Below are 24,889 nucleotides of genomic sequence, written 5' to 3'. Positions count from 1 at the left end.
GCATGGTGAAGATTGGCACCACATTGTCACCACCCCTTCGGTTAGCATTGATATCTTTTTTGAAAGAGAACACTGAAGTCTTCGCCTGGTCATACGAGGACATGCCAGGCATCTCTCCCGATGTCATCTGTCATCGTTTGAGTATTGACCCCAAGATCAAGCCGGTGAGACAGAAGCGAAGATCTTATGACGCTGAACGATACGAGGCAATGAAAGCAGAAGTTGAAAAACTCAAAGGCATAGGCTTTGTCCGCGAAGTCAATTACCCGACATGGGTAGCAAATGTGGTCCTTGTTAAGAAAAATCCGACCAAAGAAAGTCTTTTGCTTCAAAAGGTCTTGTGGAGAATGTGTGTTGACTACACCGACCTAAACAAAGGGTGTCCGAAAGATAGCTTCCCTCTTCCTCTTATTGACAGACTTATAGACTCTACGGCCGGGTGTGAACTCCTGAGCTTCATGGATGCTTACTCAGGATACAACCAAATCCTCATGAACCCTTCGGATCAAGAACACACAGCCTTCACTACCGACAGAGGACTATACTGCTATAAAGTCATGCCTTTCGGCCTAAAGAATGCAGGAGCGACTTATCAGAGACTAGTCAACTCAATGTTCGCCGAGCAGATTAGGAAGAGCATGGAAGTTTACGTTGATGATATGTTAGTCAAGAGCAAACATGCTGACCAACACATCACCAACCTATCTGAAACTTTCACTATTTTGAAGAGGTATCGAATGAGGTTAAACCCCAACAAATGTGCCTTCGGCGTAGGCTCTGGCAAATTCTTAGGTTTCATGATTAGCCAACGAGGCATTGAAGCTAATCCCGAGAAGATAAAAGCAATCCTCGACATGAAGGAACCGGTAACTTCAAAGGACATCCAGAGCCTTACTGGCAAGGTGGCAGCCTTAACCAGGTTCATTTCTAAGGCCACAGACAAATGTGCTCCCTTTTTTAAAGCACTTAAGGGAAGCAGGAAGTACATTACATGGACTGATGAATGTGCCGAGGCATTCAAAAACCTCAAGGAGTACATGAGTAAAGCCCTTCTACTCTCCAAGCCCGAGGTAGGAGACATTCTCATTATCTACCTATCGGTATCAGCTTCAGCCGTAAGTTCCGTTCTCATTCGAAAGGATGGGAATATTGAGCGACCTATCTACTACGCTAGCAAAGCCCTACAAGATGCGGAGACACGATACTCCAACATTGAGAAATTAGCTCTAGCATTGGTCATGTCTGCTCGGAAACTTCGCCCTTATTTCCAAGCACACGCCATCATCGTGCTTACCAATCACCCTCTTCGACAGATACTCCAGAGTCCTGACACGTCTGGGCGAATGATCAAATGGGCGATAGCATTGGGTGAGTTTGACATCTCCTACCAACCAAAACCAGCCGAAAAAGGTCAAGCAGTAGCAGATTTCATTGCCGACTTCACATATCCGGTTGACATTGCTTCTACACCTGAAGCAGTGGCTTCATTACCCCCGGAAGCTCAGAAGGTAGAATCAACGACCTCAGCATGGAGTCTGTATGTTGATGGCTCATCCAACCAACAGGGCTGTGGAGCGGGACTAGTCTTGACTACGCCCGACAAAGTAGCAATGGAGTATGCTCTTCGTTTCAAATTCAAGGCATCAAACAATGAGGTCGAGTATGAAGCCCTTCTGGCAGGATTACGTTTGGCCAAACACCTCGGGGTTAAACAAATTGATATTTTCAGTGACTCCCAATTAGTGGTCACATGCACATGTGAGAAAACGACTCGCATCAGTCAGTGACGGTATAGAGGCCGGAAAATTTGTTGGGAAACTTCTCCGATGTCCTCTTAATTATTCGAGTAGTAATCACTTGTGCACATAAGGTTTTCAACAAATTTAATTAACACTTTAGTGGTAGAGTCAAAATTTTAGCTTATGAGCTCAAAAGTTTCAATTTGAAACTCTCCTAATCATGTGGTGAGCAATTGACACTCGTCGTTTTGGGTCTGCTATGGTATCGTCATCATCATCTTTTTTTTTAAAACCTAAACCCCAAACCCCTCTGACTCTCTTCCTCTCTCCCTCCTCCTCCAAGCTCACAAACAACGAATTGCTTGAACAAAATAGGAGCCACTGACCTTAAATCAAATCTGATGAAAGAAATTAACTAAAAATGTCAGATTGGGGCACCAAGCGTACGGAAAAAACCTTGAAAATCATAACCATAGCACTAAAAAAGTTAGGTGGGCCTGTGACCAACGTCGTCCCTTCATTGCTCCTCCTTTGCAACACTTGGCAATGTCTCTGTGTATACTAAATGGCTCGGCAGATGACTATAGTCTACCAACCATTCGACGAAATGCCACACTAAAAAAATTACAAGTTGCTTCATACAAATTTTTTTTGTGCCTAGTGCGCAAAATTTCATTTCTAACTTTCCTCAGATTTTTTTGGGGATCCACTACTGCTCATCACTTAGTACCATAAATAGGTAATGTTTATTTTATCGGTAAGTAAAATGTTTTAAATTCAATAAGCGACAAGTTTTATTAATACAGTATATCGTTATATTAAAAAAAAAAACTTTGCTTTGAGAGCGTGAGACAATGAAGTTTGTTTCAGTTTGAGGCAAGTTACAAACTCATAATACTTCCAACCCTCTCAAATAGCCTAGAGGATGGCAGATTAAATCCCCTCCCTCCCCATAAAACTCCTCCACCGCATTCCAATCCATTGGGCTCTAGAGGAGCCTAGTTGCTCACCTAGGCTAAAATTGACTAGCCAAGCCCCTAGGCCATGTGATGCAAGGATAATCTAAGTTATAATTAAAAAATTAATACTAAAAAATATATATAATTAAAAATTAATAAAAAGTATAAAAATATAAAAAAGTAATCATAAAAATTAATTAAAAATACAAAAATATAAAAAAAAATATTGTTTATAAATACCTAACAATGTTATTTCACCTCACATCACATTTCAATATTTTCAAATACTTTCAACCAAGCTTTATTATCATCCGAAATTAAAAATAAATTATTTTTATTATTTTATAAATTTTTTTTTTTATTTTAATACAAATTGTCTGGACTATTCAGTTTAGGATGAAGATGCACTTAGACAATTACTACCCACTAAAGGTAGTTACTATTCACTTACGGGGATTGAATTGCCTATTACATGTGTGCTTTTTAGGGTGGAAATACTCTGATAGATAACAACTTGGAACAGTGATTGCACTACGAAACAAAAACATATTCTTTTCTTCGATAATAGTTATGCCCTCACAGAAATATCTCTGTTTACAAAAATGGAGGGACAAAATACTTGAAAGCTCCATCATTCAAAATACAGAAATATTTAACTAGAAGAGTTAAAAAGTAAATAAAACATATATTTTAGCTATATTCACAGCCGGCGTTGCAGCTAGCCTAAGAAATTACAAACAAATTAAGAAATACCCCTCGATTACTATGGTGATAATTGCAATTAAGGGCGCTAATACAAGATCATGTGTATTATGTGATAATTGCATTGTTACACTTCTTCAAATGACTATGGTTGAAGAAACACCCCTCAATTACTTGAATGTCTCTAAAATCAGACTGATAGAACAAAGATATTGTAAGTTCATTCGTAAATTATTGTTCATTTGATAATATGCGGAGGAATTTAAAACTTCGTAGAGTATGTTTTGTTTCTTGTTTATTTAGGTTTTTTTTTTAAAATGATTGAAAGCGTTTTTGGTGAAAATATTTCTTAAACCAATCCTTATTAAAAATTCAATTGAATCTTGATAAAACACTTTAAGTGCTTTTCATAAGAAGCACACATTTGATGTTTCTTTCAATAAACACTTAAAGTACTTTTGGAACACAAAATCTATTTCACCACAAACGCTTTTAGTTATTTTAAAAACACTTCCAAACAGGTCTTAGAAGGAAAAGCAACTTAAGAGCCTAGATTTTTGTTCTCAAACTATAATTCCCCAACTTAATGTGACACTATTGCATGGAGAAGGATTCTCCTCTCTTTTTTTTTTATCCCATTTCCTCCCCTCCTATTTGAAAGGTCACGGTTAAACTACATTAATATCTTATATTAATTTTTTTTATAGAAAGAGAAAGACAAAATAGAGAATGTGAGAGAAAAAAATGAAAGAGGATGGAAAGAGAGTGGGAGAGAATTCTAATCCCCATTGCATACGATATAGTGTTCACCCAAATGTGATAATTTTACTGTCGATCAAAGAAAAGTTGATAGGGAAAGCTGAGGGTTGTGTAGCATTTTGCCGTTTGTTATACATTTAACATATTTTGGACATATTTTTTTCCTCAGGCCTTCCTCTGTTTGTGAGCTAGAAAATCGAGTTACTCTTCCAGTAAGTCGGAGAGTTTGAATTCTATGAGAGTGATACTAATTCTTAAATTGGATCACTATATTAACTTCATGACTTAGATTCTTATATGATAAATCGCCAACTATTAATAATAGTGTTATAAAAATCGAACTTGAAATGTCTTATTTGTATACAGCATTTTAAAAGCTCTGCATAGGGTTGCTTAGACATAATCTAACCCTTGCAGCAAAGTTCAAATTTTAGGTTCTACATCTACCCAAACTTGCTCTAACCCTTGGGCAAAATATGAGTTTTAACCCAAACTCATTTTTGAGACAAATTTAACTCATGATTCCTCTTGGGTTAGTGGGTTGCCCCACCATATATGTGTATTTTTTTAGTTATATATTTATAAATTCATAGAATTTAATGGGTAAGATCTAATATAATCAAATCTAACATTAAAAATAAAAGATCTAACAGTCCAAATTTAAATCGAACGGCTAAAATAATTAATTTTTTTTTCTTCCATGTGTTTCATATTCTTTCATAATGTTGTACGTGTTTCATGGTGATGGTTTAGTGATTTTTCAATATTTATTGGAATCTAAATATTTATAGATTAAAATGTCGATAAAATTAAATTAGAACCGTCTACATAATTTTTTTTAAAAGTTACTTAAAAAAAATTATCCTAAATTCATTATTTAATAATCTAGGGCTAAAAATTTAATTAGAAGGTTAGAACAGAAAAACTATTTCTCGGTTAAGAATTTTAGATTTTAATTCAAATGTTAGAGATGATTTTAGACTCGCCCAAATGCTAGGCAGTTGGCTAGCCACAATGAATCTCTAGACGTTTTACAAATAAATAAAACACCTAAGCCTTATTTGTATTATTGTATATATGAAAATCATACTCATCTGAACAAATGTGAACGAGCTTGATTTATTTTCAGCATGGAGATCTTTAACAAAGAAAAACAACTAAGAAAAACGTGATGCATTGCCCAGTCAACATAAGAGAGAGCATGCTGCACAACGTTTTTCCACCTTAACAACCCCAGGTGACATAACAACCGCAGACAGACAGTAGACTTCGAAGAAAGTATGGTGTGCGTTACAGCCAAAGTCAACACGCCTTGTCCTTAACACGGCTTTAGGTTGTATACGTGAATTAAATCAGTTGATAACGATATTCCGTCGTTTTTTTTATTCTAGTTTAACACACTTTATTGATAATGTTTATTTTTTTTTATATTTTTTTTACAAACAATTGTGGGGAAGAGATGATAATCACACTAGGGACTTGAGGTCATGCAAGAGCATGGTAGAAAAAAAAATAGTGTTATCCACATATTTTTTTTTCACCTTCTACACATCCTTATTAATTTTGACAATTGATCTTCTTTAATTTATTCGATCTGAAAATCGAGAATATTTTTTTGATAAGAATCAATACGATCTTTATAAGGTTCTTCCTCCGAATGAAATTCAATGGGATCTAAAGACACCATGTCTTTGTTCATAGGATCCTAAAAATTGAGAGAGGTTTATCAGAAGTAAAAGTTAGTGTGTGAATAACTACAAAAAAAAATCAACGTTATTAGGTTCGTTATAGGGTATAGGAATTACCGGTTATCGGTACTGCGTAGAGAGTATAAACTCTAGGGTAGAGTGCGACTATTAACCGTAGGTGAAATATTTAACCCAAGTAAACAAAAAAAGGACCCAACCAAACTCAACCTTTTCTCCTACACTGGCAATACAGGCACAACATTTTCCTCATTCAACCCTCTTCGCTATACTTTCTCTCTCTAAAATTTCCATACCAAAATTAACGGCATATTCCTCTCTCTCTCTCTTGTGTTCTTCCTCCCACAGTTTCTCGGAAAATCCTTCACTGCAAACCCAAGAACCCATCTGAAACATTTATTTTCCCGGGAACCAAACAGCCCCCAGAGATTTTTATTTTGTATTTTTTATAATTCAGATTAAGGGTTGCTCTCCTCAAATTTTCTTTTCCGGCTTGGTGGGTCGGTGGGTAGGGACTGATTCAAAAGAATGGTGGTGAAGATGATGAGGTGGCGACCGTGGCCGCCTCTGACGACGAAGAAGTACGAGGTGAGGCTGGTGGTGCGGAGGCTGGAGGGCTGGGATCTGGTGAGGGAGGGTGCAGGCGGGGCCGGTCCACAGGACCAAGAAAAAGAGGACAAGTGGTCGGCGGAGATTAGGTGGAAGGGATCCAAGGTCAAGGTTGGGGCTTTGAGCTCTCTCCGGCGCGCCGTCGTCAAGAGGAACTTTACCAGAGAGGTCGAGGCTTCGTCTGAAGACGGCGTCGTTTCCTGGGACGAGGAGTTTCACAGCGTTTGCTCTCTCTCGGCTTACAAGGACAATGTATTTCACCCTTGGGAGATCGTATTCACTGTCTTTAATGTAAGTTTCGATTTTTCGCTTCGATCTTTCTCAAATATTTTTTCTTTAATTTGAAATTATGAATTAAATTTGTGATTTTAGAGAATTTATTGTGAAATTAGCTTGAAATTAGAGACATGGTTTTGTGAATTTAAGTTGAGATAGTTTTTTTTTTTTTTGTAATTACAGTTGCTTGCATTTGATTTGGACGGATGATTTGTTTTTAATTTTTGTTCATGGTTGAAAAAAAATAAATCTTTGTGTATAATCGAAGGGTTGGAAATTAATTTGGTCAATTTTCGGCTATGGGACTTTTTCGGAGGGGCATTGACCGGAGGATCTTTCACTCGACTGAGAGTTTACTGATTGAGTTGGGGAAGGGTTATTTGGAAATGAGATCCTGATCCTCAAAGGGTTTTTTTCATCCCATAAGTTTTACAAGTGTATGAATAGTCGCTTCAATTGCGGATTCGTTGGTTTAAATCGCTGCAAATTGTAATCTGTTTTTCACTTGGTTGCATGAATGGTTTGAATTCAACACCTCTGTACTAAGAATTGGTTATTTTGTTATGGGTTTTCCGTGATTTGGTGCCCAAAGCAGATGTGATTTTTTGTAAACTTTGATTACTATTTTGTAGAGAACTAAGGTGCAATTATAATACAGGGTTTGAATCAAGGTGCCAAAAGTAAGGCTCCTGCTGTTGGAACGGCATCAGTGAACCTTGCTGAATTTGTTTCGGAAGCTGAACAGAAGGAGATTGAGTTACATATCCCCCTCGCCTCATCTGGTTCTGCTGCTGAACTTTGTGTATGTTTCTCCCCATTAGTTTCTAATTCTTTCTTCTTCCACGTGTGTTGTCCTTTCTTGGTAGAATTAGTTTGGTTCTGCTGCTGCCTAACTCTTTGAAGTTCTACAATTGCTGATATCAAGTTATGCTAAACTTTCAGATATCACTCAGCTTATTGGAACTGAGAACTACTCAAGAAATTACAGAGCCAGTGCAGAGATCAATTTTGCCTGTTCAATCACCTCCCCAGTCAGCAGAAGCTGTATCTCTAGAAAAAGACGAACTTTCTGCTCTGAAAGCTGGTCTTAGAAAAGTAAAGATTTTCACAGAGTATGTATCTGCCAGAAAAGCAAAAAAGCCCTGCCATGAGGAGGATGGCGGTAGTGAGGGCAAGTGCTCTGCTAGGAGTGACGATGGTGATTATAATTATCCTTTTGACTCTGATTCGCTTGATGAATTCGAGGAAGGTGAATCAGAAGAGGTCAAAGAGGATTCCAGCGTTAGGAAGTCATTCAGTTATGGCACGCTGGCTCATGCAAATTATGCTGGGGGATCAATTTACTCCAATATGAGAATCAATAGTGAAGGTGAGGACTGGGTTTACTACAGCAATCGCAAATCAGATGTGGAATGCTCACAAACTGAGGAGCCCACTGCACCAGTGTTTGAGCCGCCTGCAAGTTCAAAACGAGGCTTACTATCTTGGAGGAAGAGAAAGTTGAGCTTCATTCGATCTCCCAAGGCCAAAGGAGAACCTTTGTTAAAGAAGGCCTATGGTGAAGAAGGTGGTGATGACATTGACTTTGATCGTCGGCAGCTTAGCTCTGATGAATCTCTATCTCTCGGCGTAAGTATCCACTTCTATATCTTCTCGTTATCATGGTTTAATAAGATCTTGGTGTTGTGGTATACTCATTTTGTTCTTCAGTAGAGGATAAAAAACTGAAAGCTAAAAATCTCATATGGTATTTTGAAAGATTAGATAGGTTGTACTGTCAATTACTCACCACATGGCTAATTAGTTGAAGATTGATTTCTAAGTTTGTTGATTGACTCAGGTTTAGTTGTAATTTGAATTCTAAATTCCTCGGAAACATCTCTCTTAATGGTTTTCTGTGTGAAAATTCTTGTGCAAATCTCTCAACTTGTCCTGAAATTTACAACGAATTAAGGTAGTTGAACCTAGACAAAAACCAACATCCAATCAAAAGTGTCTGACCATAGCTAAAGTATTAGACGTGTTTATCATTTTCAGCATCTAATAGTTAATTTCCTCTCAGAATCTCTTAAAAATAAAAGTTAGTTGCTTAAGTTCTGATTATAGTCAATACAATTTGGCAGTGGAATAAGACGGAGGAGGATTCATCTGCTAATCGGTCGTCAGTGTCTGAATTTGGGGATGATAATTTTGCCATCGGCAGTTGGGAGCACAAGGAAGTGACAAACCGCGATGGACACATGAATCTTCACACCCAGATCTTTTCTGCTTCTATTGATCAGCGTAGTGAGCGAGCAGCGGGTGAGAGTGCTTGTACAGCTCTGGTTGCAGTGATTGCTGATTGGTTTCAGAATAACCAAGAGCTCATGCCCATAAAGTCTCAGTTTGATAGTTTGATTCGGGAAGGCTCATTAGAGTGGAGGAATCTCTGCGAAAATGAGACCTACAGGGAGCGATTCCCCGACAAGCACTTTGATCTTGAGACGGTCCTGCAAGCGAAAATACGTCCTCTTTCTGTAGTTCCGGGGAAATCGTTCATTGGGTTTTTCCATCCTGAGGTTGTGGACGAGGGACAATTTGACTTTTTACATGGTGCAATGTCCTTTGATAACATTTGGGATGAGATTAGCCGTGCTGGATCAGAATGTGCTAGCAATGGCGAACCTCAAATTTATATCGTCAGCTGGAATGACCATTTCTTCATTCTCAAGGTTGAAGCTGAAGCTTACTACATCATCGACACATTAGGGGAGAGGCTCTATGAAGGCTGCAACCAGGCCTACATCTTAAAATTCGACAGCAACACGACAATTTACAAAATGAAAAATATTGCACAATCATCTGATGATAAACCGAAAACCAGTGATCAGCAAATTGTGGCAGCAGAAGCAGGAGAATCCAGGAACCAGCAGGTCAGTGCAAAGGAGGATGAATCTACAGCAGAGGCAGAGATAACCAAGCCAGAGGAACTGAAGGAGGAAGAGGAGGTGGTGTGTCAAGGGAAGGAGTCCTGCAAAGAGTATATAAAGAGCTTTTTGGCTGCGATTCCAATAAGGGAGTTGCAGGCGGATCTCAAGAAAGGACTAATGTCGTCCACACCTCTCCATCACCGGTTACAGATTGAGTTCCACTACACCCAGTTACTAAAACTGCTGCCGGCTACTCCAGCAGCAGAAATGGCCGCAGACGCTTCACAAAGTCCCCAACTTTCAACAACAGAGGTTGCGGCATAGGAGAAACGTAAATGGTAGGAAGTGTGATTACCCTAACTGTATTTTCGCTTGTAGTATTATCTTTTTTTCTTTCAACTGAGTGTTCTTAATGGGAACTGGATTAACCGATAGGAAACCGCTTAAGCGTTTTGAGGGTCGTGGGAGAGGTAAAAGCTGTGTGTCTCTTCTAAGTTAGGCTGGAAAATGGAAGTGTAAGTTTCCACTGTTTTAAATCTCACTGGGAAGTGAGTAATTCTGTAACATGACCCTGTAAATTGTAATTTCACTTTCAGTTGACTCAGCTCTGGCTTCTTACCGATATCGAAATCTTTTGGCACATTTCATATTTCCTTTTTGCATTGGCTTTTGACTTCTGCAGTTTGATGTAGTGAAAATCCAACTATTTTGTTCTGCAGCTGCTTTCTTTGTGATTTCAATTTCCCATGTGATTTCTGAGAGTTTTCTTCCAGGATTGAATTGCATTAATAGTCCCTGTAGTTTACTTCGATTTTCAGTTTCGTCCTTATAGTTTCGTTCTGTTGGCTCCTTTGGTCTATCCTATCAAATAAGGCAAAATTTCTCCAATTTTGGTTTTTGAAATTAAAAGATGTGCACAAATATGAATGGAAAGATGAAACATGGTTTGTTTGGGACTGCTCATAAGTTGTTATGTCAAATGTAGCCAGAAGTGGTCTTGGTTACTAGAAAGCCTTGATCTAAATTGAAAATACAACGAACTTACACCGACTCAAATGTAACCAAAAAAAAAAAAAAACATGAATGAAAGTGAAAATCCTAATAAACAACACTGGCTGTAGTGCAATTTTCTCCATATTTTATTGATGCCTAGATATTCCATTCTCTATGTTTGTGGTAAAACCAGATATTCCATTCCCAAATTTGATGCATCTCATTAGCTGTAAAGATGCATGGGAAATCTCCCCCCCCCCCCCCCCAAAAAAAGAAAAAGAAAAAAAAGAATATATATATATATATAAAAGATGGATGATGAAGCTTTCAAGTTTTGGTGTTGGAGGACATGAAAAAGATGCTTTCAAAAAACATGCACGCTATCTTGGAGGAAAAGTTGTGGTCTGAAATTGGTTTCCACCACTAGGGCGCTACTATACCTAAAATAATATGACATATTTGTTAGGGTTAGGGTTAGGTTTTTGCATATGGCATCATCCAATCAAAGGCGTGTGGGGTGTTTATTATTTTGGCCCTCTGTAGTGCACTTTGAAAAACTATGGATTGTTGGTACAAGTTTCTGTCATTGTTCCATGTTGTTTGGTTCAACTTGCCCCACGTACATGTCACTCAAAGCTTGGCTGAAAACGTCATCTAATCTAATGGGAGAGTGAATTCGAACTTGTGAGTTCGTTTGTGATGTTATCAGATGAGGAGTGAGTTTGTGATTGAATTAAGTGAAATGAATGTGGTTTTATTTGATAAAAATATAATCCGTTGGATTTTTTTTCAAGTATGAATGCGTGATTCAAATTGACAGTGTGATAACACATAACATAAACAAAATGTTCAATGATTTTCTATAACCATTAAATTTCACATTTATAATCCTTATTTGGCCTAATCTACAAAAATGACTACCACAAACTACTTCACTATTCTATTTCAATTTTTTTTTTAATATAAGCGAGATTTTATAGTACATTTGTTTAAATTACGACGGAGATGGATTTAATTTTTGATGCAGAAAGAGGAAGCACACTGCTCTAACTAACTTAGATAAGTCAAAATCAACTTATTTCTGATATCTTTTAGGCAATGTATGTAGCATAATCTAAATAGACGTTTGTTGATACTATATTCTAAAGTACAAATATCTCGTCATTCTTATTATAATATGTGACTACTTATATTAAGCTACAGTATTTTTTTGGCCAGTTCCTTTGCATTTTCAAGTCAAATTTCGATTTGTTTCTTTTGATAATTACCATGTGATGGTCAACTTCCGGCTTGAAGAAGTAAACAAACAGAAAGGCCAAGACAAAGGCCTTGTTGAAGTAAGGGATGTGATATCTACAAACTTCATTTTACTTCTCATACATTTTTTTAATTTTTGGCCGTTGGATTAGATGAATTGAAGAAGATCAACGGATAAAAATTATCAAGGGTGTGTGAGAAGTAAAATGGGGTATGTGGATAGCACATCCGTTGAAGTAATTGTATTTACAACACAAATACAATAGCTTGAATGGAACAGTTGACAAAATGTTAGAAGGGCCATCAACATAAAGGATATGGTTGAGCCATATTTTTATATTTCAGTCTGTTTATACCATATTTAGGGTCTCGTATTTAGACCTCGTATAAATACTCGAGGGACTTAAATGTAATTATGTGGTAAAGGAAATGGTAAATATGTAATAAGTGAGGAGTCCTTATTCTATAAAAGGACCCCTCACCCTCACAATTAGGGGAGGGCCATTTCTGAGGCCAATGCCTAAGGCTCATCACTCCCTCTTCAAGCTCTCATTCACAGAGCTCTCTCTCTCTCAAATAAATACACAATCAGTGTGGATGTAACCCAAACCTTGGGGTGAACCACGATACATCTTGTGTTATTTATATTACTTGCAGATTCATGGTCGGATTTACGTTGTTCCAAGACCTCTGGTTTTGTGCATCAACACAGTCTATGAAAAAAAAAAGGGAGGATTTTTCACTTACTAAGTTTTTTCTTTTGACAACTGATAGTAATAGTGGGTTAAATTGTTAATGTTATATAAGAGGAAAATTAATAGAAATCGAACTCGCACCAAAGTGCACAAGCATTTCCGCCACTGCAAAACGAAAAAAGACATAAACTTTTAATACAAAGCTTTTAATATTTTCTCAATTGGGACCGATCTATGGGCTTCAAAGTGGGCTTCATCATTTGGTAGACCAGTTTTTACACAACTTGGCGTGATGGCCACACAGTTTGCTCGTGAATAGCAAACAAGATTGTGAGCTCATTCATTTTCTTTAACAAGTCTTCCTTTCGCTTTTGGAAGGTAGATTTTCGAACTTTATCATTCACTATCCAGGCAAGCTTCTCTCTGTTTCTAAGCAAGTTCTATTGCTTTAAACCACACTATGAAAGTATATATAGGAATAGTGGTTATGCATAAAAGTTTAAAAATATATTACGGTTTTTTTCTAATTAGTAACATAATTTAATTTCGCATTTAGCTACTTTGCGCAATTTGATATTATTAAATGCGGTATATAAAAAAGATATCTATGCATTCTAGAAGCCAATATGTTTTTTAAAAGAATTAATTGTATGTATTATGCTACAAATTAACTTTATTCGTAAGGAAATAGGAGTGTGTTTAGACTATTTTCATTGAGGAGGGCTCAAGCCTAAAGGGCTAAAGGGCTAAAGGGCCAAAATATGTATTGATTTGTACAAAAATCATCTTCATCCGATAATTAGGCTAAAATTCAATGAAGCTCGTCATGCCAAAACATGGTCGAAAGGTATCGGGCTAGCCAAACTTAGCCAAGTTTTAACAAAAGCAGTATGAACGACAAGTGTCCCGATCTGCTTTAAACCATACCCAATGTCAATGTGTAGGCACATTGTTAAAAATGTGATGAGACCCTCCTCCCCTTGGGGATGAATGTTCCATACCACGAACCAAATGGACTTGGCCTTCTTGTAGGGGTGCAAAATATGTTAGGGCATTTCCAATGAAAAATGTAAAATCTACATCTTCGCCAAATAATGTAAATTAAAACTTAAATATATATACATATTTTTTTTACATCTTTTGGTAGTGGGTCATGCCAATCAAAGAGAGAAAATTAAATAGAATCTCAAATTTACACCTCTCTCATTGGAGCAGATCTCCCATCTACTTCCAAAAATGTAGAATGGAAAGTAAATATAATTTTTGCATCTTAAATTTACATCTCGCCATTGGAGATGCTCTTAATTTGATTGGTATCTTTTCTCTCCTCTTGCCCATCAAAATACAAAAGAATTGAGACTAAAAGTTATGAAACTTAAAGCCGCTACTACATTCTTCTTCCCTTATAAGTGAAAGATTTCAGGTTTAACTCCTCTGAATGACGAGTTTGACACTAAATTATTATGACTTAGTCCAAATTTTTAACTCTTAGAGTAAATATTCATTATGTTTATAAAAAAAAATATTATATGCTTTATCCCTTTAATATAAAGTTGCTGGCCTGAATGTTCATTATTATGAGCCCCACAGCATACATTTAGTATATAAACATAAACTTTTTAATACCAATCAATGACTTTTTATCCAAAGTTTAGGAAGAGCCATGTGCATGTTCTTCCATAGCCCATCATTGGAGAATTTGTATCCGACCACAATTACAACTTTCATATCTACTTGCAACCTCACCACAATTCAGCATAATCAATTCCTAAACCCTATACTATTATGACATAATCCAAACTAAATGAGTCTAAATCTAGTTCAAGCATGATGTTTTATCTAACACAGATGCGGTGTTCCTTGGCGTCTGAAGGATATTATTGAAGACATTCGGTGGATCGCTTCCTCTTTTATCCATATTTCTTGAAGCTATATTTTTACCTCTTTTATCCATATTTCTTGAAGCTATATTTTTAGAGAGGCAAATTTTCTTGCAGATGCTGTTGCTAATTTATTGGGAGCAGCCTCTCCATAAATGGGGGTAAGGCTAGCCGACATTCACCTCTTCCAGACCTTGCATAAAGCGGGAGTCTTGTGCACTGGGTACGATCTTTTTATGCTGTTGCTAATTTAGGCCGAGAATACTCATATTTGGTGATAGGTCGCCACCGCCAGCAGCGTACCCTGATTTTTTATTTGACAAACTTGGCTCCGGTTGTACTCGTTCTAATGTATCTTCTTTCTCTTAAAAAATGCTGTTTTGCAGTTGTTTTGGCTTTGAAACCAAAACGAATGGAAATGAAAACTTCCTTACGAAAAGAACATTATAAATATTACAATCTACTATACATATCAGATCCCTACAACTGAAATTCTACAGCATCAAATTGTTAGTTCTTCGTACTTCGGACAAGCTAAGGCATCACAAACACTAAGCGTCTTACAACTCAGAAAAGTTATAACAAGAAAACAGGAAACACTAGTTTAGTTTTCAGCAGCAGATGGAGCACTTAGTCAAACCATTTTCGTTGCACTCCGGACATCTAACGCACAACTCGTCGTGTTCATGATCACCATCAGTGAAAACTTTGCGACTGCCATTGCAATTGACGCACACAATGAAGCGCACGTTGGCACAGCCGGTGCATGGGGAGCTAGACAGGTTGATTGGGATTCCTTCTAAGAGCTTCTTCAGCTTGCCTTGCTCATGAAGTCTTATAACTTCTTCAGCTCCACCAATGTGCCTTCCCTTGATGAAAAGACTCGGAGGGATCACTCTACCGCCAAATAACGTCCACAACTCTTGCCTGAATTCCATGTGCATCGAAACGTCCCTTTCATACACTGATACTTTGAAACTTTCCAGCAAAAAACGGATTGCCTTGCAGTCCTCGAATGTTTTCCGAACGCCTGTCATGCTTGTTGAATATAGAATGACAGAATCGCCTCCTCCTGGCGGACACTTCTCTTCGAAATCTAACAAAGACGGAAGTTCAACATCCTCATCATCATCCTCTGCATCATGAAAAATGTCATCCTCCACACCTGTTTCTTTGGTTTCCATTGAGGGTGGTGTAACATTCTCCTTATAGACAACATTAAAACCCAATCCCATATCTTCATCTTTGTATTCCTTAACTACAAGCTCCGCTGAGAGATTGTTCTTCCTCTGGCCATCTTCGTGTCTAAGAACGAGCAGAGACGGTGTTTGATGGTTCGGATTGGAGAACTTTTCCGCCGGGTTGAGCTGAAAGAGCAGGCCATGTTTCAAAGTGCCAATTGTTGGGATGGACTTCAGTTTCTTGAGAAACTTTCCTCTCATTCCCTTCATCTCTGACTTTTGTTTTGGTTCATGGAATGGCATGTGATATGATCACATTGAGATGATCACAAAGAGTGGGTGGGAGAGGATAAAAGGAAGAGTGTTTCGGGGTGAAAAGGACTGGTCAGGAGATTGAATGTCCATAGTTGATGACATTTTTCCTTTTGGTTTCCAGTTGCTCCAAAGTGACAATTCAAAAAGTTAAAAAGTGTTGGGATGCTTTCTAGAGTTTTCGGTGGGAGGCTGGGGCATCCCCTCTCCCTCCCTCTATTAGTGCTAATTGACCCTTCACCAAATATAATTCATGATTTATTAAGTGGTGTAATTGTGATTAATTCCACCACCTAATTTGAAGAGTAAAGGACTCAAATACTCATTGATGAAAGGACATAGTTTTTCGGGTCAATAGTACCATGTTATGAATTTTAACTTTCCACATGGCAAGAGGTGATGGGTTATGGACAATGCCACCTTGGTGTTGTCCTCATCTTTTATGTAGGTCACTCTTCGTTCTAATTTATTTAGGAGGAACGGATATGTCGGATATTCATTTCCTAACATATCTTGGGTTTACTAACTCAAGAAATAAAAAAATAAAAAAAAGTGGATCCTATGTTGAAATTAGGTTTGTCATGCTTAAACAACTCAAGATGACCGATGAGGGTTTATCTTGTACCTATATAACCATACATAAATCCCACAAAATTCTCTTTCATAACTTGTCTAAAATAAACATACCCTGAGCAACCTTTTTATTTTGGTTTTAACCCACATCTTTCGTGTATGAGATTGAATTCAAGATTTCCTCTAACTAAATAGAGAACGGATGTCACTAAAACAAATAATCGCGAGTAATCACGAGAGTAAATTAATTGGTCGTGTGACACAGGACAAGAAATAATTCCGGGGAGACATGGTGTGCCACTTAGGCCATGATTGGATCTCAAGCGAGCAAAATCAAAGCTCTCCTTTTCCTCTTTTTATCAGTTAGGAGGAACCCTTCGAGGTAACAGCTAAAGTGAAACTCAAAACTTTTTGTACACGCAATAACACCCGACCACGATGATACCCATCATGTTCAGCTCAAAACCCTCCACTAATTGTGCTAATTAGTAAACTAAATGTTTGCAAGTCAGATTATGCCCACGAGTTCGAATGATTTCGTATAAACGTTATTATCTCATCTCTCTCCTCACGTGAAACATCAAAGAGAAGACAGTGGTGTAAACCCGACATACCTAAGTTTGGCAACGATGGGCCACCGTGACGGACGGCTGAACGCAACCTAGTTCTCTTTAGGACATCAATACGAAATTGATGAATCCGAATTTGAGACCTCCTGGAACATTGGGAAGAAATTTACCACAAAACCAAGAACAAGTTCCACATATCCTTACCATACGAACATTCATTCGTAGCCATCCACCAATTTCTGTATGGTGTTTGAATTTGAAGGACAGGTTTCTGAATGAAGCAAGGCACTCTGGAGTTGCACATGAACTTGTGCGACGCCAGTGAAGCTATTCAGTGGTTTGGCTAATATAACGGTGAGCCAAAAGAACCAAAATAATTAGACAGAGCTTATCATCCTATGATCATACTTAACCATGCATGCTATAACAAGATCTCGTATTTTAATTCCTGTTCCATTAACTTTCAATTGTCTCAACAAGAAGTAGATGGAATGATAATAATTTACACATCACAACATACCAGCGAAGTTATTAGTATGGAACGAGAGAATTCTTCTTACATGCAGTATAACGTTCTAGATAGTTATATCAAATGACCAACATTTGACGCGCTTAACTATCAGCCACAGATGATACAAATCCGATGTCAAAATCGAAGGCAATGCATGTCAGCTCATGTTTGCTTCCATCATACAGCCTCATTTTAAGAGAGTACGAACCCTGCATTTTACAAACTTGGTCAAAACACAGGACATTGCAGACAAATATAAACAAAGAGATGATGAAAGTGGCAATGATGACGGGGACAGGGTGATTAAAAAAGCAATTAGAGAATCCAAGAGGAAACAAATCAAACACAATGCATTAGCAATTTGATTTACGAAGCAGAGTGACGTATATTACATACACAGATAATCAAATCATTATCCCATGAGCTATTTGCTACTTGTTCTCTGCAATTAACATTGTAAATGCAACTAAAGAATATATTGACTCTAAAAAACATGGATGATGACAGTAATTTTGCATCACAGGAATGTCTAATATATGGAGATTGAGACTCAATTAAAGTCAAATCTCTACTTTCATATACAAAATTCTATAAACAGAGCTGTAGTAAGTTATGATAATAAGTAAGTGGAAACTGAATTGAATATGCCCTTCAGAAATGACATACTTCATAGACAACTTAAGGAATGAACTAAAATATGTTAGATAGATGGCATTTGAAATGCACTTCTTATCATTACAAAGGCATATGAGAGGGATTTGGAAATCACCACCTGGGAGGAGCCACCATTTACAAACCCCTCATACATGCCTCTGCAATGCTCATGAAGTGCATTTCTATTCCTCCATAGTTTATTTCTTCCGCACTTGGCCTAATTCCCTTGGGACTTGGAAGTCCCTCGCACAAACATAGAGTAAGAGTTTGTTTTAAAGGATTACATAACTATCCAGAAAAGAGACATATAACGCAAAATTGAGGGGTAGAAGAACAAAAAAGAACTCAATATGTTTAAATATTCTTGACGTAGTATCAACAACTTGGTTACAAAAAAAATCGCCATTGAATCCCTAAGACTAGGCACTTTGGCATACTATCACTTAGGCCTCCCAGGTTCAAATAAGTACTTTAAGAGTCATATCAGAGTTGGTCAAAGAGCCAATCAAGCCCCCGGTGTAACCAAAATAGTGTCAATCCAATAAAGATTATATGGCGGTGCAAGAAAATTTTGTTTGTTTGAGAATATACCAACAAATTTTTTAGCTTAGTACAAAGAAGAAGGTGCAATGTTGCACATGCAAAGAAAGAGTGAAAAGGATAATGTACTGCTAGAAGCCTTGATTGGCTTCTATTAGGAAAACCACAAAAACCTTGATTGGCTTTATGTCCTTTTTGCACTACACAGAATAAGCGCGATGAGGAATATTGGCAAACAAGCAACACTTTCCAAACATGCATTCAATAGAGCGATAAACTGTGCAACATGGTTATCAAACGTGATAATAAGGCATTCGACTGTCTTCATTCCCCTTCTAATGTGACAAGACAACCTAACAGTAAAATAAATTACTTCATTGCATTTCGGACGGGATCACCTTAAACCTTGTATAGGCATAGATGGAAACTATCAATTACACTCGTAGGCTTATACAAGTTTGTAGAGACAACTCACAAGTAACACTGAGAAACTTGAAATGAGGACTTACAGGTGGAGTATATCCGGGTAAATCTTGCGAGTGGGCAATCACGAAATCGCCAGTTGAAACAGGGCAAGATGTTTCTGCGCAAAGGTCATGAGTCTCACTGTGGATGTGCCAACCAAAGTACGAAACCTCAATCACCAAATTTCCTCCAGAGATTGATGTACCTGTTACGACATATACAAGTTTACTCTAGTCAAAACTAAACTCCCAAAAAGTCTTCAGACGATGTTCGATCATCCAGAGTCGTTTTTGTGTTTATCTAATAACAATGACATGTAAACAAAAAGTCACTCAGAAAGTTTTAAGTGTTAGATAGAACTAGGACCTGTAGTTGCAGAAATGCTGAAGCTGGCAGGCTTGCCTCTCGCCACGGGGTAAGGAGTAATGTCAACCGCGGAAACCTTGACATCATAGTCAGCCGTCTTATCTGAACATATTCCAAAAATCCGCTTAAGTTTCATTTAACCAACACCAGTATAACAAGAAATAAACAAACCATAATAAAATTCGACACCGAAACACCATTCCATTGAACCATGCATCCGATACCAAAATTATCGAAAGAGAAACAAAACCCAAATTTTATTTGTTTGTTTAAATAATCAAATATTGCAAATACATATCAAAGATGTTAACCAACTTTGTCCATTCAGCTCGAGAGTTTAGATGCATATACATATTAAAGATTCCTTCTTGTTGTGATTCCATCAAAAACAGAAGAACCCAAATCATATTTGACTACAAACAACGAAACAATCAGTTAAATTACTGTAAAAAGTGGAAAACTTCCGATTTTCTCAGGAAACAAACAGAGAATAGAAAACTTGTTCCGAAAGGAAAGTATGATGCTTTCATAAATCAAAGGAAAGAGAGAAGGGTTAGAGAAAGAAACCCACCGCAGTAGTTGACGTCCTTGGCTTGGATGAGAGGCGCAACCAGAGAGAGAGAAACTAGGAGGATGAGGGGCACCATGAACTTCAACTGAAAAGCCATATCTTCACAGATTGCGTTGCTCCGATTCGATTTAACAATATTATCTATAAATTCTGTGAGAAATTAGAGTTTATAAAAGTAGAAGACAGCGGAGAGAGAGAAAGAGGAATTTGGATGAAGGAAGGAAGGAAGGTATGTATAGGAATAGTATAGCTAAGAAGAGAAGAGGAAGAAGTAGTCTGAAGGAGCGACGACTTTTTGGTTGGAGAAAGACAAACAGGAACGGTAGCTGAAACCAATTAATAGAGACTTCTTATTTACGGTTTTCTTCGCTGGCTCGTACTCAATATTTTTATTTCTTTTCTTTTTTATTTAGTTTGAAACAGCTATTTTCTTTACTAACTCTAAAAGTAGGTGTAAATACTTGACAAAACAAGGTGTAAATAAATATTTTAATAATAGATGACTTTAACGAAAAGTTTCCGGTATTATTTACTTTAATTGAAAATTACATTTTTACACTAAAAAATCAATTATGGTATTATTCACTTTACCTTTTATTTTGTTCTTATAGTTAAAACTCAAAGTTTTCAAGTCATTTTCATTAGTTTTTTTTTAATAATATTGATTTTTCAAATTTGTATGAAGATGTTTTATTAAAGATTTTCAAGTTGTCCTAATCAATTTTATTTTAATGTCTCATTTAGATGTACTTTTACAATAACTATAAACGCATTTGGTGTTGCAAGCTGTTAATAATAATCATCCCTTAGGTCCCCTTGTTTTGGCCTGCCGAGAATTGCTTTCAAGATCTTGGCAATGCGAACTTCGACATGTCTACCGGAAAAAGAACTTCGTGGTAGACAGTTTAGCGATCTATAGTCTTAATTTAGATTTAGGTAATTTTTATTTTGATACTCCTCCTTCTTGTTCAGTTAGTTTCATCCGTGAGGATCGACTTGAGATATTCCGATCTAGACTTATTATTGAGTATGTTTTTTTGTGGCCTTGCTTTTAGCCCGTTTTTTCAACCAAAAAAAAAAACTTTTTGGTGAAATTGATTTTGGGTTTCAAAAGCACTTTAAGTGCTTTTTAGAAGAAGCACCAGATATGTATTTCTTATATGAAGCATTTCACGTGCTTTTCTAGGATCTACTTGAATTTTTACTAAAAATTGGTTTCAAAAATATTTTCACCAAAAACACTTTCAATCGTTTTAAAAACTATTGGAATAGATCACAATCACAAGTATGGGTTGTAATTGTCACTATAGCTAAGTTATGAGTTAAAGTGATGACTACAACCTTCCAACTTGTCATCTCATTTCTTATTCAACCATACTTCTCATTTGTCAATGTTTCTTTCCCTAAAATCTGGGATTTCCGTACTTGTATATTGTTTTTTGTTTAGTCCTTGTTTTGTCTGGTTGTTAGGGCAGAAATAATGGGATTGTGTAGTGGCTGAAGCCCACTGTTTTGTAGTTAGTTTCTTTGGCTCTTTAATGAGCTTGGATCTCTCCTTGTAAAAGTTTATGATCAACATACAAACCTTGAAATTCAATATGGTATCAAAGCAGTGACCATAGTGGTCTGTCTTTGCATATCTTCTTCAATCTCTTTGTTCTTCCATCTGTTTCAAATGGCTAAGGACAACCCTCTCAGTCTTGATGTTGCAAGCTCTAGTGTTTCACCCACTTCAAATTTTACTGAAGTAGAAGTTAATCCAAATCAAAGACTCAGTTCAGTTTTGCTGAATGAGTTCAACTATCTTCCATGGTCATGAGCAGTTTCACTTGCTCTCGGTGGAAGATCAAAGCTTGGTTACGTGAATGGAATCATTCAGGCACTTGAAATCTCATCACCTCTATATGAGACATGGCTATGCAAGGATCAACTGGTCATGTTTTGTCTTCTCAACTCCATGGAGAGGAAGCTAGCTGAGATCTTCAGCTACTCATAGTCTTTTTTTCATCTTTGGAAGAATGTCTGTGAAATGTATGGAAATTAAAACAATGTTGCCCGGATTTTTCAACTAAAAAGGGATCTTGCAGGTTTGCAACAAGAGAGTAAGTCTTTTGTTCAACACTTGGGTGATATCAAGAGTATGTGGAATGAGCTTGATGTGTATAGGCCTCACACCACATATGCTTCTGTGCTTTTGAAGAAAGTTGAAGAATATAAGATTTTTCAACTCTTGGCGAGTCTTAGCTCAAACTATAAAGATTTACGTAGTCATATTCTGATGAATAATGAGTTTCCTTCTTTCTCAAGTATATGTGCCATTATTCAACGTGAAGAAACTCAGAGGAAAGTGATGAGCCTTGAAACCAAAAAACAGCTTGCCTGAATCTAGGGCATATGTTTCTAACCACAAGTTCTCGGATGATAAAAGAGACAAAGGTAAAAGGTTTGACCTGAAGTGTAAACATTGCAACTATGGTGGACATACCATTGACAAATATTGGATTCTCTATTCAGAGCTCAAGCCAAACTTCCAGAAGAACAAGGGGTTCCAGAAAAACTCACAACCACCTTTGTACAAGGCTAATCATGTAGCTTTAGCTACTCTTTCTTCCTCAAGTGAGAGTTTGCTTGACTTCACTTCAAATCCAATAAGCTTGATCAACGATTTTGTTGTTTATTTACAAGGAAAATAAAGAAGTGGAGATCTAGAAAACACAACTAGGACTGGAATTGAAAACCCTACTGCATTGCTGAGCAAATTTGCTGGGTTTCTTGCTGATTCTGATCATAGAGGCTCAAGTAACCAGATTCCAGGTATATTGAAAGCTTTCTCCACTGCTTTAAATGTTAGTCTTGTGCATCATTATTAGTCTTGTGCATGATTATTGGATAATAGACTCAGAAACCACATACCATATGACAAACAAATCTTCACATTTACATGACTTCGAAAAAATGAGAAACTCTTCACAAGTGTTAGTAGCAAATGGTAAGGGTATTTCAGTTGTTGGAAAAAGGGAAAATTAAGTTGATCTCTGATCAAATAGAGTCAACAGCCTTGTATCTTCCTTCATTTCCATTTCAACTTTTGTCAGTAGGAAAAATCACAAGACAACTAAATTGTCATGCTATTTTTTCTCTTGATCAGGTCACCTTTCTGGACATAGTCACCAAGAGGAAGATTGGTAAGGGTTTATTCCTAAATGGGTTGTACTATCTTTCAAAGGATCCCCCAAAACCTAAAAGTCTTCAAGTCAACTCAAGCCCTTCTCAGGAATAACTAATTTGGCATCACCAACTTGCTCATCCTTCAAACCATGTTTTGTCCATTTCGTTTCCCACAATGTGTAAAAGTAGTTTGGAGTGCGATACTTGTCACTTCTCAAAATCTACTAGGTTACCTTTCAATTCCTCAGTGTCTAGAGCTAGTAAATTGTTTGAACTTGTTCATTCAGACATATGGGGACCTACAATTAACTTTTTTGATGGTTATAAGTACTTTGTAACATTTGTTGATGATTATTCAAGAATTACTTGGTTATACCTTTTAAAGTGCAAGAGTGAAGTCATGAATGTGTTTAAAGATTTCCATAAACTTGTTCAACTCATTATGGTTGTCATATTCACACTTTAAGGTCTGACAATGGCACTGAGTACATGTCAAATAACATATCTCAATACTTAAGTTCCCATAGGATATTTCATCAAACAAGTTGTGTTGGCACTCCTCAACAAAATGGAGTGGCCGAGAGGAAAAATAAGGATTTGCTTGAGAAGACTAGAGCCTTAATGTTGCATATGAATGTTCCCAAGAAGTTTTGGTCCCAATGTGTGCTTTTTGCTACCTATTTGATCAATATACTGCTAGTAGGGTGCTGAACCAAAAATCACCCTACGAAGTAATGAAAGGAAGAAAAATTGACTTGTCTCATTTGAAAGTTTTTGGTTGTACTTGTTATGTTCATATTGCTTCAATACATCGTGACAAGCTTGATCCAAGAGCTAGCAAATGTGTTTTATTGGGATATTGTTCAACAATAAAAAGTTACAAGTGCTACAATCCTTCTTCAAGGAAAATCATCGTTTCAAGGGATGTAAAGTTTGATGAAACTACACATTTCTTTAAACAATCAGTGGAGGATTTAAATCAAGGGGAGAATGTTTTTGAAAAGTTCCCTTTACCAAGTCCAACAACTAGTGATTGGAAGTATATCCGTGTCCACTGACAGAGAATATGTGAATCCTCTAAGTGATGAAGAGGAAACATTGCTAGAGTCATCAATTCAATCACCTACATCTCATTCACCTCATGAAGATCTAGAACAATCACATGTATTTCCTCAAGGAAGAATAAATCATTCTCATGATCGTCACCCTCCTTCAAGGCTGTTGGATTATGTGACTTACAATGCAAGGTATCCAGTTGCTAAATACCTTTCATGCCAAAGAATGGCACCTAAGCATGCAACCTTTCTCAATTCCATATCCAATGCTTTTGAACCAAGAAGCTTTCAGGAGGCAGTTCAACAAGATGAGTGGAAGAAGGCTATGGAGGAAGAGTTGAAAGTTTTGGATGACAATAAAACTTGGAGTGTTACCAAACTACCATCAGGAAAAAAGGCAGTAGGAAGTCGATGAGTGTATAAAACCAAGTTTCACTCTG

At 37.1% G+C, this 24,889-nt stretch overlaps 3 protein-coding genes across 3 annotated transcripts; 1 reads left to right on the top strand and 2 right to left on the bottom strand.

Moving 5' to 3' along the window:
- The first annotated feature begins 6,078 nt into the window (after positions 1–6,078).
- On the top strand, positions 6,079–10,308 carry LOC126600827 (uncharacterized). Its single transcript, XM_050267495.1, has 4 exons — positions 6,079–6,765; positions 7,409–7,552; positions 7,693–8,379; positions 8,874–10,308. Exons 1-4 carry the CDS (start codon positions 6,394–6,396, stop codon positions 9,981–9,983), a joined length of 2,313 nt encoding a protein of 770 aa, XP_050123452.1. The 5' UTR covers positions 6,079–6,393; the 3' UTR covers positions 9,984–10,308.
- Positions 10,309–14,895: 4,587 nt separating this feature from the next.
- LOC126600829 (uncharacterized protein At5g39865-like) lies at positions 14,896–17,403 on the bottom strand. The gene has a single exon (XM_050267497.1). The coding sequence runs from the start codon at positions 15,966–15,968 to the stop codon at positions 15,096–15,098; it is 873 nt and encodes a 290-aa protein (XP_050123454.1). The 5' UTR covers positions 15,969–17,403; the 3' UTR covers positions 14,896–15,095.
- A 153-nt stretch (positions 17,404–17,556) lies between these two features.
- Positions 17,557–20,499, bottom strand: LOC126600832 (uncharacterized). The gene is made up of 4 exons (XM_050267500.1): positions 20,227–20,499; positions 19,656–19,757; positions 19,334–19,494; positions 17,557–17,839 (listed from the first exon to the last, which is right to left on the bottom strand). The coding sequence occupies exons 1-4, from the start codon at positions 20,321–20,323 to the stop codon at positions 17,732–17,734; spliced, it is 468 nt and encodes a 155-aa protein (XP_050123457.1). The 5' UTR covers positions 20,324–20,499; the 3' UTR covers positions 17,557–17,731.
- Between the last annotated feature and the right edge of the window lie 4,390 nt (positions 20,500–24,889).

Source organism: Malus sylvestris, chromosome 14 (assembly GCF_916048215.2).
Source record: "Malus sylvestris chromosome 14, drMalSylv7.2, whole genome shotgun sequence".
NCBI lineage: Eukaryota > Viridiplantae > Streptophyta > Magnoliopsida > Rosales > Rosaceae > Malus > Malus sylvestris.
This window is presented reverse-complemented; position numbering and strand designations above follow the sequence as displayed.